We start from the raw sequence: 19,208 nt of genomic DNA, 5'->3' as shown, positions 1-19,208 counted from the left end.
ACACAAATTCTACTAAAGCTGGTACCTTTAAATAGTATGCATTTGTATCTAAAAAGTCCATATTAATAAATGTTCTCTTTGAACCCCTCAGGGAGAACCACCCCATGTCTTTGCACTTTTTTACGGAGTGCAGATTGCATAAGTTTTATTAAATTTTTTTTACTTGCCATGACAACTCTCCGATGAGTTTTGAAGAACGAAAAGATCAACATACAAGTAATCAGCGTACAAAGAACAGCCCCAAGAAAAGGAACTAAAGATAGTCAAAACCTTCCATGGGACTTCAGAGGTTTAACTGTAATCTTACGAAGCTTCAAGTGGAACATTTTTGTGTGCCAAAACAACAACAAAAAAACTGTATAAACCAATTTGTTTGCCTACTGTATGTCCTCACTTCAGCTGCATCAGGTCCCGATAACATATCATATTAAGCATGCACTCTGCAACCTGACGAGGAAGTGAAAACATTGGCGAACACAAGTTTTTTGGTGCACAAAACTGTTCTTGCAGCTTCGAATGATTACAGATACACTGAAGTCACATGGAATGTTTGAACAATGTTTTTAGCTCCTTTTCTCACATGTTCCGAATATGTGGCCCAATGGTTGGGGAGTTGGACTTGCAATTGAAAGGTTTCAGGTTCAATTCCTGGTTCCGGTAGGAATTGAAGATGGAGAGAGTGAATGAACTGCACTCTCTCCATCTTTGATACCCAGCTGAGGTTGCTCCTGAGCAATGCATCAAACTCCTAATTGGCCCATTAGTGAAGATCTCTCCCTCATTAACATAGGACGTCAGTCTTGTTTTTGAATCTGCCACCATGCTGACACACAGGCATTTGAAGCTCCACCCTCTTTTATAAAAGCACAATCTCATTTGAGTTTAAAGTCACAGTCAGCAAAAAGGCACATTTAGAATCAAAGCCTAAAAGGGGCAGTTTCAAAGAGTTCTAAAACATTGTTTGTGTGGTGTTTTGAGCCGAAACGTCACATTTACATCAGACACTTATTTTACATTTTGTAAAAAGGAGCATAAAAAAAGTCCAATTCTTACCTCCGGGATATTCTCCTGTATGATTTTGATCACAGCTTGCATGCAGTTTTTTCGATTTAAGATTATGTCAACATTGTGACAAACCAATTCTGGAGAACAGAGACAAGTAAAGAAAAAATGATTTTGAAAAGCCTTCGAATATTGATTTGGGTAATTTTTTTTGGTAATTAGTGCAGCATCAGGTTGCGTGTACTCATATATTTAGCACTGTTTTACCTGGATCGGTGCGAATGCTGGTCAGGTCAAGAGACTTCTGGGAATCATCGAAGCGCTTGGACAGGCAAAGCTGTGGAAAGGTGAAGATTAAGTGAGACAGCTGCCCCCTGTAGGCCACAAGTGTCACTGCTGCAATAAGCAACTGTAGATCAAACCTTTAAAAGCTCCAGATCTTCTAGTCTCAGCTCACTTTTGAGGAAAGGGGGAAAATAACAACTGTTCATAAGCACAACCACCTAGAGAACAAGACACATCAGTACAGGACACATTTACAAACTAGCTAGAGAGTTAACAAAACAAGAAAATGTGTTAGACATCTGATAATTCAGGGACTATGCTGAAGAAAAATGAATGAATGACAAATGAAACTGAACAGTACTCGTTGCCCATCGCTATCCAGGATTCTGCGTGAGAGTTTGCTCAGAGCACTGGCAGTGGCAGTGTCCTCCAGATAGAAATGAACTTTATCTCCTTCTGTGGTGTACTACCATAAAAAAACATACAAGGATATAAATTACAATGTGACATGTGAATTAAAACTTTACATACAATCTAAAAACTACTACATTAAAAAAAAAAAAAAAAAAAAAAAAAAAAAAAATCACACGTTTACGGTTACACAATTCAAATATATATTTATGCTCACAAGTTAAAGGTATTTATTTATTTATTTATTTTACTATTGTCATCAAAATGTAACAATGGCAAACAATATAAGTCCCAAAACCACATTCAAAAACCATTACTGAAAAAAAAAAAAAAAAAAGTTAAATATCTTTGAGTTCCCCCCTAAAAATGTAAAAATGCAAACGCATGCTATAGCATAGGTAAAACAGAAGATTATACTGCTTTTATTTGATTCAAATGAATTAATAAATACATGACCACAACAACATATGCTTTAAATTATAAATCAAACATAAAAATCATGTTTCAGACGTTCAATATTCAAGTTCAAGTTTAAGAAATTCTAATTCAAAACTATTTTTAATAGCATAAAATATCTTGTTTAATTAAATTAAAATAGTTAATAATTCAATTCAAATTCATATTGTTTCAGCATATTTTAAGCTCCATAGTTGAGTCTGTTGCGGCGGCAAGGTGGCTAAAACATTACAAAGCATCATAAACAGGGTTCCCACTCTTTCATGGACACCAAATTCAAAATCACTAATATTTTAAATCACCTTTGCAATTCACACCTCCAGCATATATATAGCTCCCTCAAAGTCCTTAACATTTCACTTACACTTAATGTTTACATTAAACTGTCATAATGATGATGATGTTTTCAATGTGTCATTTTCAAAAAAATGCTGATCGTTTTGAAAAACCAATATAAAGTCATGTTTAAAGAACTTTAATACAATTAGTGTAATTAAATACTGGTAATATTCAAATCAAGTCCTGAAGTATTGATTACAGCATTATTTGACAGTTCATGTATATGATTTAAATGTTCGATTTTTAAATTAAGAATTTCTTAGTTTTTTCATTCAGTTTTTAAAAACAGCACAGTGCAATTGTTGAAATAACCCCATAAACTAGAAATTCAAGCACACAAAAAACAATTTTTAAGTACTTTTCAGGCCTTGAATTCATGTTTCTGAAATTTAAGCACTTTCAAGAAACGTGGGAACCCTGCAAATAGTTATTTAAAAACAGATTTAAACAGCTCAACTAAGTTCAAGCGTCAGTCCTAGACCAACTAAAGAGAGAAAATGAAATTTGCTCATCCTTTACCTGTTCAAAACCTATTTGAGTTTCTCTTTCTGCTGAATAGATGGTATTATGAAAATTGCTGGTGGCTGGCACCCATTGGCTTTCAGCATTGACTACAGCATTTTTCCCTACCATTGAGGTTGATAAGTGCCAACATATTTGCGTTCAACAGAAAAAAGAAACTCATAAAGGTTTAAAACCACACAAGGGAGAGTAATGATTACAGAAATGTAATTTTTTGGGTGCACTATCCTTTATATAATAGAGCATAATCAAGCAGAACAGAACATAGACTTACGTGTAGTGGAGTAAATGCAATGGGACAGAGGTTCTGTAGAGACGTTAGCAGCCATCTCTTATCATACTTTTTTCCATGTGGGATCTGTCAAACAAAAGCAAGAAATTCAGAATATAAACAACACAGTAATCAGGATCATCCAGACCAGGGGTGTGTTTCCCAAAACCATCGTTCATAATTATATATAGTCAAGCCTGAAATTATTCATACCCCTGCCAAATTCTGACTTAAAGTTAGTTTTATTCAACCAGCAAGTTAGTTTTTTTTTTTTTTTTTTTTAAACCGGAAATGTCACAGCCTTCTCCCGAAAGATACAACAATCATTTTCAATGAGATTTTTTTTTTTCTCACCTTACATTTGAATAAAAAAAATTAAGTCAGAAATTGCCAGGGGTGTGAATAATTTTCCCAATTCCATTATTCCAATAAACAAACTCTCAAATTGTGGGAAATTGGACCTGTAGTTAGAAGCAGAGTTCCTGGCTGTGTTCTATTCCTAGTTATCCCCCTATGCCCTATTCCTCTTGAACACCTCACTATCCACTTTGAATGATTCTGAAAGCTTTGAGTCTTCCTCACATCTTATGTAATTTGCTCTCAAAGATATTTTTATGCAGTTGAGTTTTAAAGATCTTCAAACTGACTGTTGTGCTCACTTCTTAGCGCACTCCAAAAACATTTATAGCATTTAGAAAATTTATGTTGCGTATCTGAATCTTTGAAAACAAAGCATATTAACATGTTTAAGTGTTAGTTCACCCAAAAATGACTCACTCTCATGTCGTTCCAAACCCCTGAGACTTTCATTCGTCTTCAAAACACAACTTAAGATATTGATCTGAGCTCCAAATCCAAACAAAATTCTCAAAACGGACTACATGCCCTCAGTTTTTCAATTGGAATATTATCAAACTACAAGAATACTTTTGAGTGCACATTAAACAAAAATAACAACTTTATTCATTCATTCATTTTCTTTTCGGTTAGTCCCTTTATTAATCCGGGGTCACCACAGCAGAATGAACCGCCAATTTATCCAGCACATGTTTTACGCATGCCCTTCCAGCTGCAACCCAGAATTGGGAAACATCCATACACACTCATTCACACACATACACTATGGACAATTTAGCCTTCCCAATTCACCTACAGCACATCTTTGGATTTGTGGAGGAAACAAGAGCACCCAAAGGAAACCCACGCAAACACTGAAAGAACATGCACACAGAAACTCCACACAAAAATGTTGAGGCTCAAATCAGCGACCTTCTTGCTGTGAGGTGACAGCACTACCTACTGCGCTGCCTGTCGACTTTATTAAATAATAATAACTTTTTAGAGGTTTTTACCTATATTCATAGGACAGTAGAGATGTATTTTTATTTATTTATTTTAATTTTTAAACAGGAAAAGATTAAAAGATAACCGGCCTGGTTCAGCATAAATGCTGTTTTTCAGCAGGTTTCTGCTCTGCAGAGCATAGAAACATACAGACACCCTTAATATCTTATCCATCAACACATGAGAACAACACAAACAATCACCAAACATTCAACATGAAGAGAGACAGGCTACAATCTCAGTGGCTACAGCGATAGTTGACCATCAGATGAAGAGCATGGCATTTTGTAAAAAGTCTCAGTGTTGGTATTGTTTTTAAATGTTGTGCGATCTCATTCTGGGCTTTTGTGAATACATAAAAATAAAGATCTCCGTTCATAACAGTTTTTAAAAGCCGGTCATGGCAAACATCCATTTGGAACGATTAGTCCTTGTATTAGGTTTTGCTTCCAAAGCACAAAGGGCTGCTGAGGTAGTATTTTTAAAGTTTGATAGTAGAGTTTAGTCCCTATGTTCATAAAGTAATTTTGAAATGATAAAGCATTAGAGAATGATAGCGCAAAACAATGATGTGTCCATCCAGAAAGTCTATTGTGGATCTTATAGGCCCTATTATACAGTCTAGCTATTGGCTCCAAGATATCATTGATTGTGAGTGACCAAACAGGTAAACAGTATGACACGATGGATAACATTATGGCATGAAGATAAGTTTCTGAAACAGAAAAAGACAAATTTGTCCTAAGTTTCCTATAAACAAATAGTTTTTGCTTCAGCTAAACTTCAGCTAATGTACAGACAGGAAAGTGTGGGAAGGAGATAAGGAAGGATCGGTAAAGCACCTCGAGCCAGGAATCGAACTGGGGTCACCACGAGCACATCGTTGCTATAAGTCGACGCACTAACCACTAGGCTATTGGTGCCGACAAAAAAGACTTTATTAAACAGTTTCTTCTCCTCAGTGTCAGTATAGAGTGTGCCCCCACATCTGCTGTGCACCTTTTTTTACTAACCAAGTTTGTCGACGCCATTATAACAACACAGCTCACTCTGCCTATTCATGTCCGGCGGAAAAATGTGATAGACAGGTGGTAATTTGTGTGTAATTATTTATTAATGATTTGGTTATGGGTAGAACAAAGACCATGCGGGTCAGGTAGTTAAAACGGTAGGCTACAAATAATTAATTCGTTATGAATTAATTACTCATGAATAATTAATTCACCGATGCCTATGATGACGATGCCATCGTCCATTGTGAGGTTTCACACTAGACGTCGTATAATGCCAGATTAGTTGACATCGCCCAACCCTACAACACACTGCTCCATCTGAACGGTCATGCTGGAAATTTACTGCTGATTACAGAGCTTTACTGACAAATGCGTGCAATAATTAATAGACATGTCTCTCTTGCTCCCTCTCTGTGTGTCATGACTGCTAATTCAATACGGGGTCAAGATTTAACGTGTCAACTGATGGATATTCGGTCAAATATAAATCTCAGGAGACCTCAGGAGTTTGGAATGACATGAGGGTGAGTAATTAATATCAGAATTTATTATTATGCAAATGTATAAAAATACATTGTGGAGCTTAATGCTGCGTTCACACCAGACGCGGATGAAGCGTCAAGCATGGGTGATTTACATGTTAAGTCAATGCAAAGATGCAAATAGAGATTTTGCAGCGTAATTCGCACAAATGAGTCTGCATGAAATGTTTTTGAAGGTTTAATGTGCGAACAGAGTTGGAAAATCTGAACTTCAGCGGATATTTGCTCCGCCTTAACCAACAAGTGCTTGTTCTTCTAGGGGAGTGATTATGAGGTAGTGCCTGGTGTTGGTGTCCCGGGGGAAAATCCTCCTGCGGACACCGGACAACAGTTCATCAAACTGGGCTTGGCTCAGTCGAAAGAACCGCTGAAAGCCTCCATCATCCAGGTATAGTTTATGGAGGAGTTGATGAACTCCCTGAGCTGGGTGCATATCTTAAAGGATCTAGTCGACTTAGATATGGCGCCAAACGAATCTATGCTGCTTTTCAGCCTTTCTAAAGCACATTAACACATTCGCTACTTTGCGAATTTGGCATGCAAATGAAGCGAGTAAACTCATGTACAAAGACTTGCGTTGAATTCATACTAAAACATTGCGTACGCACAAATACACAATACATCTGAAGTAAAAAATTCAGATGTATGAAACAGTGCGTACACGGAATCCCACGCATATTCTCTTTGTACATCTGAAATAACGTGATACTGAGCGCACGTGCACGAGTGCAAAATCCCTCCCTGCCTCCTCCCCCTAATAAATATGGTAATGAATCTACTTTGGCAAAACCAAACAAAAAGAAATGGCAAAAGCAAGCAAGAAGAGAAACTTCGCAGAATGTGAATTGGAGGTGCTCCTATCGGAGGTAGACCGGAGTTAAACCATGTTATTTGCAAGTTTGTCCTCCGGAATTAATAACAAAAGAAAAAAATAAAGTGGGAGAGTTTAGCTGACGCGGTTAACACAGTGGGGTCTGAACATCGCACTGTAAACAAATTAAAAAAGAAATGGTCCGATGTAAAGGTGCAGGTTAAGAGGAGAACATCGGCGCACCGTCAAGGTGTGGACCGAACAGGCAGGGGAACAGGGGATGCTGAACTAACACCCTTTGAGGAGAGAGTTGCCTCAATTGTGGGCGACAATTTATTGTCTGGAGTAGTATCTGTGTCTGTGGGAGACACAGATGTATTAGAGGAACACGTTGTTAGGGCGGTATAGCAGCACCCCTCCACTCTTATCAAGGCAGTGCCACCGGCATTTCAGCTGCCCAGTCGCTCGCTCTACAACTGACAGAGTGCCTGCCACCTTGGAGACTCATCCCAACCATGCTGTTTGTGAGGATGAATTAATCATGGGTTGACCAAGGCTACCTTGCTACAATATTTGTTAAGCGCATTTGAGCATCACATATTATTTGCACATTTATTGAATGTAAATGTTTCCGATTCTCATATGCAAATTCATCTTCAGATGGCGCCTTTATAGCAATGTGCGTGCAAAGGATCGCTCCGATTACATTGGGAAAACCGACGATCGCTGCAAATTGCGCTTTAATATTTGGCTGGTAAACTGCATGGTATGGAAACCTTGTATACCTGCTAGACATGCGGATGATCCCGTCCCATACAGCTGCCATAACACAGCTCAAAGACACTTTGTAGTGTGCAATTTAACACAATTGCCTCTAGGAGTCGCCAATGAAAAAAAACAAACACACATAAGAAATATACATGCCAGACATGAAATTAGCGTGGACCAACGCACATTCTCACGTTAATTTCATTGTTACTAAAACCAAACGCGAGCGTGAAATCTGGCGTACGCAAAGTTTTTGTGTGTACGCAGCGTTGATACATGAGGCCCCTGGTGTCTATTTACGCTCAGCGCAATTTATTCTCGCAAATCGTGTCTGGTGTGAACGCCCCATAATACTCTAATTTTTAAATGTTCACAATGGCAATGACACACTACCATTTACTGGGTGAACTGTTCTTTTAAAGTAACTCTTACTGTCATTTTGAACCATTGTTTTCTTCCTTTCTTTTCATCTTCTGCTCTGAATCGTTGTGTGCTTCCCTCTCCAATCATCTCCACCTGCCCTTCTCCTCTCCAACTGGGACGTCCATATGGAATACTACAGGAAACGCATAACATGGTTTAGGAATTATATACACAAACATTCCTTGCATTGAGCACATTTACATGGACACCAATATTCCGATTTTAATAAGCTTTCATTAAGAGTCTGCCATGTAAACTAGGGGCGTCAAAATTAATTGTTTCTTCGCTACACCGTGATGCAGATGCGGACAATTCGATATTGGTTCAGTAATAATCATAACTGGTTTTTACGAACTAACATCATTGATCTCCTATGCACTATGTTGCGGTAGAATACTATGGCAAAGGAGGCAAGGGCAAGTAAATCAGGGTATTTGCAGGAATCATAAAGGAAATTTCAATACCTTTTTAAGACTTTTTAAAGACCTTCTCAAAATATTTTAGGACCTCATCGTCACTTCAAGTTCTAATCAGTATTAAACCTTTAACTTAATAAACAGTTGTTATTAAACAGTCGTAGTTAAATAAATCAATGGAGCACAACTATGCAACAGAACTGAGATAAGCTCAGAAAAAACAAAGCTAGAAATAATAAATTACATGGTCGTTTTCAGCGACAGGCTTCAGCCACTGTTTAAACTTGTCTTTTTCAAACTAGGAATGGATAAACTTATTCTTTCCCATTTTGATTTTGCCATCTGATTTGCTCTATGGTTTCGCGACATGTGGAGAGCGTCACATCACCTTCCCGAATTTGTCGCAAATGACGTGACATCACCCAGATGGAGGAGCTTCAAGCACTTCGAGCATGCCATTGTTAACATTAGGAGGAAAATAAATATATTTATGCTTTTTTTGGAGCCAAACACTTTGGACAACGCTTAAACAATATTTAGGACCTCGTAAAAACTCAATAAGATGTCCGCGGGGTCTTAAAAAGTATTAAAAGTTGATAAATTAAATTATGAGGAAATTAAAAGGTATTAAAAAGTTAATCAGGACTTACGGTTTTAATATGAGCAGATATCCACCTGATTGATTCAGGCCTGGGCGCGTCTGGCCAAGCTCCATCTGGGTGATGTCACATAATTTGCGACAAATGGGGAAGGTGATGTGACGTTCTTCACATGTAGCGAAAATTGTTTTACAAATAATATAAAAATATTAATAAATTTATAGATTTTAATAAAAAAATTTTCTTGTGTTGTAGAAAAATATATAATTACTGTATGTATGGAAAGCATCGTCAATGCACAGAGATATTGAATTGATATCGATGGCATGATAATCGTAACCTAATCGAACCGTGAGACCAGTGTAGGTTCACACCCCAAATGTAAACAGTGATTTTTTGACATTAATCTGACTGAAGTCATAATCAAACTAGACAGAAATCGAATTAAGACATGTGAAGTCTATTTTAGTTGCATTATTGAAGTGTAGTACAGACATGTAAACACCCTAATCAAATTATTACCGTTTTGTAGTACTTTTTGCTATATTTTGTGACAAGACGCACTAGGGCTTCACAATATACTGTTTCAGCAATGATATTGCAATATGCGCATCCGCATTAGTCACATCGCAAGAAATGCAATGTAGAAAGTCTGAATTATAATTGACCAGAAGCTACAGAATTGTATTTAATTACTGTAATTTATACTATTTATGCAAAAGAAAAATATATTACTTCGAATTTTTGTCTTGGTTCTAGTTCAAATGTCTACATTTTAAAGTGAAAATAAGATTTTGCTTACCCTATTGGCAAATATTTTGCTTGCTAAGGAAAAACTCTTCATTTTTTATTTTTTTATTCTGAAGGTGAAAACAGCAAACGTTTTTACTTGCTTTAAGAATTTTTTGATATTTGTACTAGAAACGAGACAAAGCAAAGAAAGCCTTTTTATTTACATTGATTATTCAGTTTCTGTACCTTGATACTGTTAAGATTCCCCAGAATCCATCAAACAGTGCTATTCAAACTATCTTAAAAAACTGTATATCACAATATTTATCACAGAAAAATTAAATATCGCAATATCCAATTTTTCCAATATTGTGCAGACAAACAAATAAGAATGGCTTCAAGCAACAGAGCACATTTTGGTGTGAGCAGGAAACTGACCATGCTGGGAATTCTGGAAGAAATGGACATTATGAAGCGCCTTGACTTTGAAGTGACTTTGTCGTGGGGGCATTAATGAAAAGTTGGTAAATAAAATGGCAGAGGTGGCCTGTTGCTTGAGAATTTGCATCCACTGTCTTCTGTTTGCACGCATAGTGTGAGAAATTAAGAGCAGATGAACTTGTCAAGAAAATTAAAAACAAAACGGCCAAAATCACATATGGTGCCATCACGAACACGAACTGTTGCATGAAACGCTGGAGGAAACTAGCATTGACTAGTGACAAAATGTGCTACAACATGTAAAATGGGATCATGAAAGAAACATTCAAAAAGCAACTCATGTAAACACCTTAATCACATTATTGTCTTATTCGATGAATTAAGGCAAATAATTAGATTACTGAAGTCCATGTAAACGTAGTCACTGATGTAATCCTTACTGATGAAGCTCAAACACAACAACACTTACAATCTTTGTTTGGCTGTCCCAAACTGACCGTTCATCAAAGAGACATCCATACTGTTGTTCTGCATCCTGCCGCGGTGTCCTGACCCACACCGCCCTCGGGCTCCAGAACAATGCAGCAAGTGAGCTGGATCATTGTGTAGATTAGCTTTAACGGACCCCCAACTTTGACGAACACCCACCAAGCGGCCATCTTGACCTGAAACAAACATTAAAACTATCAGCATTTCATTGACTGTCAGATTGTCATTGCTTGTTAAATGTGTTTATCACTTCACTGTTTAAAACATGCCAGTTGTCAGACATAAAATCTTAGGCCCAATCCCAATTCTACCCCTTAGCCCTTCCCTTTACCCCTTGTTTTGCGCGTTCACGTAAAGGCGTAGCGCTAAGGGGAAGGGGTAGATAGCCCTCGAAAGAGAGATTTTTCAGGACCACACTCGAAACCAAGGGGTAAGAAAATTTCCCAGAATACACCAGCCACAACGGCAGAATATCTGAACCCGGAAGTAAGGAGATCCACAAATTAGTATTTTTTGTCATCATTACAAATTTTTTGTAATGTTAAGAAACTAAGCTTTTTTTTGCACAGGCCTATCTAAAGGGTTAATGGTGCCAACTGATGATCAACAGTAAAAATTACTAATTTTACCTCTTCCCAACAGGGAAAACCACCAACAATCAAAAATGAATGATTACATGGTGTCATGGTTTTGTAATAAAAAAATGTGGTTATAATGGAAGTCAATGGGTCAAAAACAGCCAAACAGTACATTAGGGAGAAAAATGTTAAAATCAATCATAAACAATCAAAGACAATGTTGTTTCACGTCAAAGACTTTGATAAAATGTTAAACAAATCCAGTCCACAATTACTTTTTATATTGAATATACATAATTGTGTGTTTTTCACCAAATCAGTGACATCATTTATGAATTTGGCAATTAAAGAGTTAAAAACCTGTAATTTTCAAAGAATTTAGTAATTTAGTGGATGTTTTCATCCCGAACACAACATATGGGTAGTAAATTTGCCAAGTGTGTATGATTGAGTTCTTTAAGAATTTCAAAGCAATTTCTCAAAATATGTGTCCAAACAAGATTTGTTGGGGGTCATGGTGTTTCCTCCGGGTGGTATAGGTGAATTGGGTAAACAAAATTTTCCGTAGTGTATGTGTGTGAATGAGTGTGTTAGGATGTTTCCCAGTGATGGTTTGCAGCTAGAAGGGCATCTGCTGCGTAAAACATATACTGGATAAGTGGTGGTTCATTCCGCTCTGGCTACCCCTGATTAATAAAGGGACTAAGCCGAAAAGAAAATGAATGAATGAATAAATATCATTTGCCACCAAAATCATTCTGCTAGCAGAAACACAGAAAAAGTTATGGCCAAATTAAGACTCAAAATCAGCGGATGAACATCCTCAAGAGTAAATTACATAAGGATTAAACTTCTAAATAGACAATTCAACATGGGGCGGTTTATTTCGCTGTGGCGACCCCAGATTAATAAAGGGACTAAGCCAAATAGAAAATGAATGAATGAAATTAACATAGATAAAATGAAGTTTTACCTGTGAAAGAGCCGTCAGCACGCCACACCTCTCTCACTACAGTAGAACCACTCGAATCTAAGGCAAAATGGGACAAAAAATTCCAACATCAGTGTAAAATATTGTTGTAGCTGTTATTTTGTGACAGAATTACCTGTGTGGTCGAGCCGCCTCAACCACGAATGAGCAAAGAACATCAACATACTGAAGTGAATAACAATATCCACGAAAAAAGCATCGGACAGACGTCATCACGTTTAAATTGAAAACTACATTTCCCAAAATGACTTTGTGACAAAAGTGAAAACATTTAACAGTAATGTTACATATAATCTGTTTAACGCAATTAAATTTATAAATACATACAAATTCGTGTTTTAATAATATTACCTTGCACGTTAACAATTCAATATTAACGTTAGCATACTGACAAGATGTGAAAAGTGAAGACTCGAAATATATATATTTTTCAAGCTGTAAAGTAAATTTACAGTGAAATATTAGTAACAGTACCACTTTAAAGTAAATAAATGTACTCAAAGTGTTTTTCATTTCTGACCTCGTCATATATCTGTTGCTTAAAATCTGAAAAACATTTAAGTATTTTTGTTTTTCATTTTCGATGCACGGTAACATTAGTGTAAAATTGAAAAGCTGCATGCCCATAAACACGTGCTATTCTAGCATTAAAATCTGTAATTTATGACAAATACGTTACATTTGTACATTTTAAACAACTTTTAATTCTACCCATATAGAGGAGAGGTATGATTATGCTTTTGCTAAAGATTTGTTAGTACTAAAAATTGATCTAACGTTAATGAAAATGTGAGCAGCTGACGGTAATTACAACCTGTCAATCATTCCACCATAATTCAGCAGAGTGTGCCATTTTAGTTCGGGTTCAGCAAACACTACACCATAAAGTCACAAATCGAGTTAATTTTGGTACCTGAGGAACTGGAGCAAACCCGCGTTATCACAGACAGATTGGGGTACCACTCCCGGTAACGACTCATTGTGCTCCGGTTAATTTCATGAATTGCGCGCGATCACACCACGTGCACCCGCTCTGTTGCACGTGCAGCGGAAAATCCGTCGTGCTACACCGTACAACCAAAATATGTCAGTGCGTCGAAAACGGTAAAACCACAAATACCGTTTTGCACGTTGCCACAATTAATATCAGGTAGTTCCATTATATATATATTTATTATTTTATTTTATTAAGAAAATATGAGTTGTACATTGGCATTTGCTAGGTTGCAATATGTTTTTAGTGTTTTAGCACGCTGCTAGTGTAAACCAAAACAAACTGGGTGGATGCTGAATTGCTGATTATTCATGTCGAAAGCACACCTTCAAGAATTTGTCAAGGGTCTTAAATTTTTTATGTCATGGAACCCAAATATAATCCTTTTTTTTCTTTTTGCCAAATAAGTTTTATTTAAGCCACGGATTAAAAAAGAAAAAAATTCTGTTTACAAATTTTGTTCACATATAACAAATAAGAAAATTAATTTTAAAAAATTGCAAATTTAAAAAAAAAAAAAGGAAAAACAATATGAAAATCATAATAAAAACACCCACATAACAAGCAAATTTGTTACAAAGACCTGTTTGAACAACAGAGTATGATGACAAAGCATATTAAAACATTACAGAAATGATGCATTATTATGAGGGGTTTTTTTTCAAGGTAACAGATAAAAGGATTCCAAATTTTGTCATTGTTTGAGTTCTCTTTTCAAATAGTATCTAATTCGCTCCAAATAGAGGCAATTTCTCAACAGTTTACATGTAAGGGATTCCTTTTTTCCAAAACAGCAGCAGAGAGCTGGTTGGCAGTAGTTAACCATTATGAGAGCAATTTATGTTGTGTATTTGACAACAAACGTGTTAGTTCAGAGAATCCCAGAATTATAAGCATTGAATCCGGTCGTAATTGCAACTTCAACATCTCAGAAAGCACTTCAGAAATACCATTCCAATAATTCTTTATCTTAGAAGAAAAAATAAAACAATGAGATAGATCCTCATCTGATGAATTACATTTGTCGCAAAGAGGTGAAATATTTTGGAAAATTTTCTTTGAATGATGTAACCTATGAATTATTTTAAACTAAATAAGAAAATGTCTAGAATTAATAGTGTTAATATCCTCCAAACCTGATTGCCACATTTCTTCCGAAATTTACAGTCAATTCTTTCTCCCACTTTTCCTTGAAACATTTTGTGGAGGGGGAAGTAACGGATTGTAGTTGTTCATAAGTTATTGATAATGCTTTTTTACTACCTTTACATCAATCAAGGCATTTGTCAATGAAGGATGTGAAGGCACATGGGCATGTATGTAGTTCCTAATCTGTAAAAATCTGAAAAAATGATTCTGAGGGAATTTAAATTTCTGCTGTAATTAGTTAAATGAAGCTAGATTTCCATCAGCAAAAAGATCCCCTACAGTACTGTATGTGCACCTATTTCCTTCCATTACGTAAAAGTCCCATCTATTGTTGATTGATTCTTAGCAATGGGAGTTAAAAGAGAAAGTGAATTTAACTTAAAATGTTGTTTCATATATAATCCTCTTTTAATAGACCCTAATTGTAACATGTTAATTTTTTAAAGACCTAAGACTATATTTTGAAACCTTAATGTCATTAAATATCTGGAAAACATCCGGTTTCTATTAAGTCACATTATAATTCTTTATATTCATTTTGCTACTGTATTTATTCATTTACAAATATCTTTACTTATGTAAATGATTCATTTAAATTTATTCGACGATAGTATGGTGGCTCAGTGGTTAGCACAGTTGCCTCACAGCAAGAAGGTCACTTGTTCGAGTCTCGGCTGGACCAGGAGGCCTTTCTGTGTTTGTGCTCCAGTTTCCACCACAGTCCAAAGACATGTAATATAGGTTAACTGGGTGAATTAAATTGGCCTATAGTGTATGAATGGGACAGTGTGTGGGTGTTTACCTGGGTAGTGTCTGGAAGGGCATTAACTGTGTAAGACAATTTGCCAGAATAAATGGCAGTTCATTCTGCTGTGGTGACCCCTGATAAACATGGAATAAGACGAAATAAAGTGAGTGATTGATGTCTTTGTTCATTTATCAAATTTCTGGTTCAAATACTGGACAATTAGATTATTTAAATATTTTTTTATCATTATTTTTAGTTTATCATTTATATATTTTTAAATAAATTATTTAATACCAATTTTTTTGCAAAAAACTTTTTTCAATTGAATTGAATTACTCTGTAATCTTTTAAATAGTCTATCTGCCAGTAAAGTTAATGTCTCCAAAATAAGATGCACAATTTGAGGTGTTATGCTTGTTCATGGAATAAATGCCGCAAGGTTAATTGCAGGTGATGTTCATTAAAGTGGCCAATAGCTGGGAAATAATACACTAGTATTGCAATTGCACACAGAACACTTCTCTTGGTTGACCTTCGCTCTGTTGCACTAGTCTACAAACAAACGTATACTGCATCACTAACGTAATTCCATTTTTCGGTAACTAGTATTCAAACAAATGACTGTTCCCCCGTTACAACACCATTATCGTTATTGACAATAAATTGCGGCATTATATAATTGATTTAAAATTTGCAATTGCACTCACTGAAGCAAACATTTTTTCTCCCTTTCGCTCTGCTCTGGTGTGTGTTGTAGAGGGGCACATTGATGATTGCCATGTGTGTGTAAGGGTGATACAACCACATAACTGATGATGATTGGATAAAAATGCAGATGGTGCAAGTCAATCATGTTGGTATATTTTGAAGTACTTTTCAATCACTTTTTTCAATCACTAGGGGTTGTTGTGGTTTCCGGGTTTTCTCTTAATGAATCAAATTTAGTCTGGAGGTTATGAATATCAGAAGAATATACTTTATTGGAATATTTTCCAAAAAAGCAGAGACAGCCTAGAGCAAACCCATCTCAGACTCTCCCCAGGACAAATCCAAAGTGTCTGTGTTCTTCACAATCTTTATACAGTTTTTTTTTCTCCTCCCCACCTCCTTGTTTTAACTCTGATCATTGTAGGATGTTTACTCTTTACTGAGAGGTTCAGTATATCTTTAGGTGCTCATGTTATTCTGGGCCCTGTCCCCTGCAATGCAGACACCTGTTTTCACACCAAAGTTATCTCTCCATAGATTTAATCTCTTATGAGTGTTTACATACATTGCCATGTTGGTACATTCATTTAACATGTCACTCTTCTGAAAGCCTCTCACAGATATAACTTCATATGTCTTTTACATATACTATCAATGTTTTACATATTAACTCAGACGTGCGAATTTACACAACAGTCACGCCATGGCCATCTGCGGTTCCGAGAGGACGGTCATGTTGTCTGTGCAGTGAGTTTATCGGACCAGGTCACCCGCAGCCTCAAGTTCAGTCTGTGTTTTCACTTTAAGATGTCAACAAGAATAGTTTGATAATGCAATGCACGCTTAACATCGAACTGACATCGCAACATATACATTACAGCTCCAACCTGAAAAAACACGTAGTGGTAAGTGTCAAAATTATCCTTATTTGATCCTTATTATCGATGGTAAAACTAAAGAAACTGCTGTTTAATGGAATAACTGATTATCCCTGCACATATAAGTCATCCACACTGTTAACTTTTAATTTTTTTTTAAACAAGTTAGGGTAATTGGGCACCTTAAAATGGTTTTAAAAACATAAAAAATGCTTTTATTTTAGCAGATATAAAACAGGTAAGACTTTCACCAGAAGAAAACATATTATAGGAAATACTGTGGAAAAAATGGTGTTAAACACCATTTGTGAAATATTTAAAAAAAGAAAAGATATTCACAGGAGGGTGATTAATTTTGACTTGCTGTTTATATATATATATATATATATATATATATATATATATATATATATATATATATATATATATATATATATATATATATATATATATATATATATATATATACACACACACACATCAAAAGTAACTAGTAACTATTTTCTTTAGTAATTTTTTTTCATCAAATACTTTTTTACTCTTACTCGAGTAACTTTTAAGATTGCTACTTTTACTTGAGTAAAAATTTCCTCAAGTACTTTTACTTGAGTATAGATTTTGGATACTCCACCTGAAGAAGGCTATTTATCCAACAATTGTTTATGCTTTAGAAACAATGAAATGCTTAAGAAAATCTGTCAATATATGTTATAAAATATGGTGTCATTACTTTCAAATGTTTTGGGCTTAAAATGTAAGTGTTTTTTTTGCAAGCTCCTGTTTGACTCAAATTTAAAGAACTGGGGGTAATTTCTATTGTTTATGTTTTGTGATTAATATGGATTTAAAGCAGTGAGACAAGTAATTAAATTACTTGTTGAGTAAGCTTACTAAGTTACTTTCCAGACAAAGGAATTAGAAAAGTGAATTAAATACAGTTTTGATTATGTAATTAGTAATGAATTACTTTTTTGATGTAACTTATCCAACATTAACTGCATTCTATAATAAAATTGAACGCACAATGACATTTAAGTAAATTTAAATTCTGTCTATAGTGTTTTCTTTTCTTATATCCTCTGTGAAAGATAAACAAAATGGAAAATATTCAGAATGTGAAATTTGAAATGCAAAGGGTGCTTTAAAGTCCTGGATTTTCATGAAGCAGAGCCTCTGAGCCATGTAGAATATTTAAATAATATAAAATTCTATACTATACCAAATCACACTTTAAACTATCATGTGAAATCACAGACAGAAGGGATGGCAGGAGCCTGTGATTGAATGTGACATGAAAAATCTTTCCTCCTGATCCCAGAACCACATTTCAAGTAGGCCTATAAAAGATAAAGAAGCATTTTTTTGTCAAGGTCAGATTTCAGTAAAGTTATACTTTTGAAAATATTGCATTACAGTACTGAGTTACTGCCCAAAAAAGTAACTAAGTAATGCAATTACTTAGTTACTTTTTATGGTAAGTAATGCACTGTTACTTTTGCATTACTTTTCCTTACCTTTGCTAAGGTTTGATTTTTTTTTTTTTTTCAGAACTTGGAGGATGTATATACACTGAAAAAAATATTCAAAGATGATTCCTTGGATCTACTTTTTTGAGTTAAGTGATTGCAAACAATTTATTTAGGCTGAATTTAAACAAACAAATGAAGTTGAACATTACTCAATTTAATTTGTTTAAATTTAACACATTTAAATTGTTTGCTACAATTTTGCAGACATCATTTTTTTCAGTGTATGCAGTTGACTTGCTGTATAACCTTAATTTACCTTAAAATACATTAAATCTTCTACCATCTTCTATCACAAATTATTTTCTGGGAACTTCCTGACCCCAGACCGGCCGTATATACGAAAAGTAGTGAAAGTAGTGTTTGCTACTTTTGTAGTTTTTGTCATCTTAGTGAAGTAAAATCCTGTTCATTGATTGAGACAATGCCTTTTTCTTTTTTTCGATGTGTTCAATAAGATTTAAATAAGCAACTCAAATAGAATTACTTCAAGTAATGCATTACTTTACTCGTTACTTTAAAAAAAGTAACGTTATTACGTAACTCGCGTTACTTGTAATGCGTTGGTGGTGCAGTAAAACATTGTATGTACATTTACTTCATTCATTATTTCTGCGCACTATCACACACTTAACACGTTCACTTCCAAGTGCAGCGTTGTTTGGGCTGTTGAGTAGTGCATCGGGATGCTGTTAAATGGGTTTGTGCTCCCTTCAGTGGGGAAATCCTCCGCTGAGTTGCGTCACAATGACGCAAGCGCTGCCGTCTTCAG

The 19,208-nt window shown here is 35.5% G+C and overlaps 1 protein-coding gene across 1 annotated transcript in view; it reads right to left on the bottom strand.

The window, feature by feature from the left end:
- The window catches only part of nxf1a (nuclear RNA export factor 1a), a 33,565-nt gene extending 20,152 nt beyond the window's left edge, over positions 1–13,413 (bottom strand). The window contains exons 1-9 of the mRNA XM_056472627.1: positions 13,347–13,413; positions 12,416–12,472; positions 10,845–11,040; positions 8,197–8,320; positions 3,290–3,373; positions 1,649–1,753; positions 1,425–1,505; positions 1,270–1,339; positions 1,054–1,142 (exon numbers count right to left, since the gene is read on the bottom strand). Coding sequence (XP_056328602.1) covers positions 1,054–1,142; positions 1,270–1,339; positions 1,425–1,505; positions 1,649–1,753; positions 3,290–3,373; positions 8,197–8,320; positions 10,845–11,040; positions 12,416–12,472; positions 13,347–13,413 — 873 coding nt within the window. The remainder of the gene's footprint in view (positions 1–1,053; positions 1,143–1,269; positions 1,340–1,424; positions 1,506–1,648; positions 1,754–3,289; positions 3,374–8,196; positions 8,321–10,844; positions 11,041–12,415; positions 12,473–13,346) is intronic.
- Positions 13,414–19,208: the final 5,795 nt, after the last annotated feature.

The sequence above is a fragment of the Danio aesculapii genome, chromosome 14 (assembly GCF_903798145.1).
Source record: "Danio aesculapii chromosome 14, fDanAes4.1, whole genome shotgun sequence".
NCBI classification, from domain to species: Eukaryota; Metazoa; Chordata; class Actinopteri; order Cypriniformes; family Danionidae; genus Danio; species Danio aesculapii.
The sequence above is the reverse complement of the archived record's forward strand: the minus strand, read 5'-3'. Positions and strand labels throughout refer to the sequence as shown.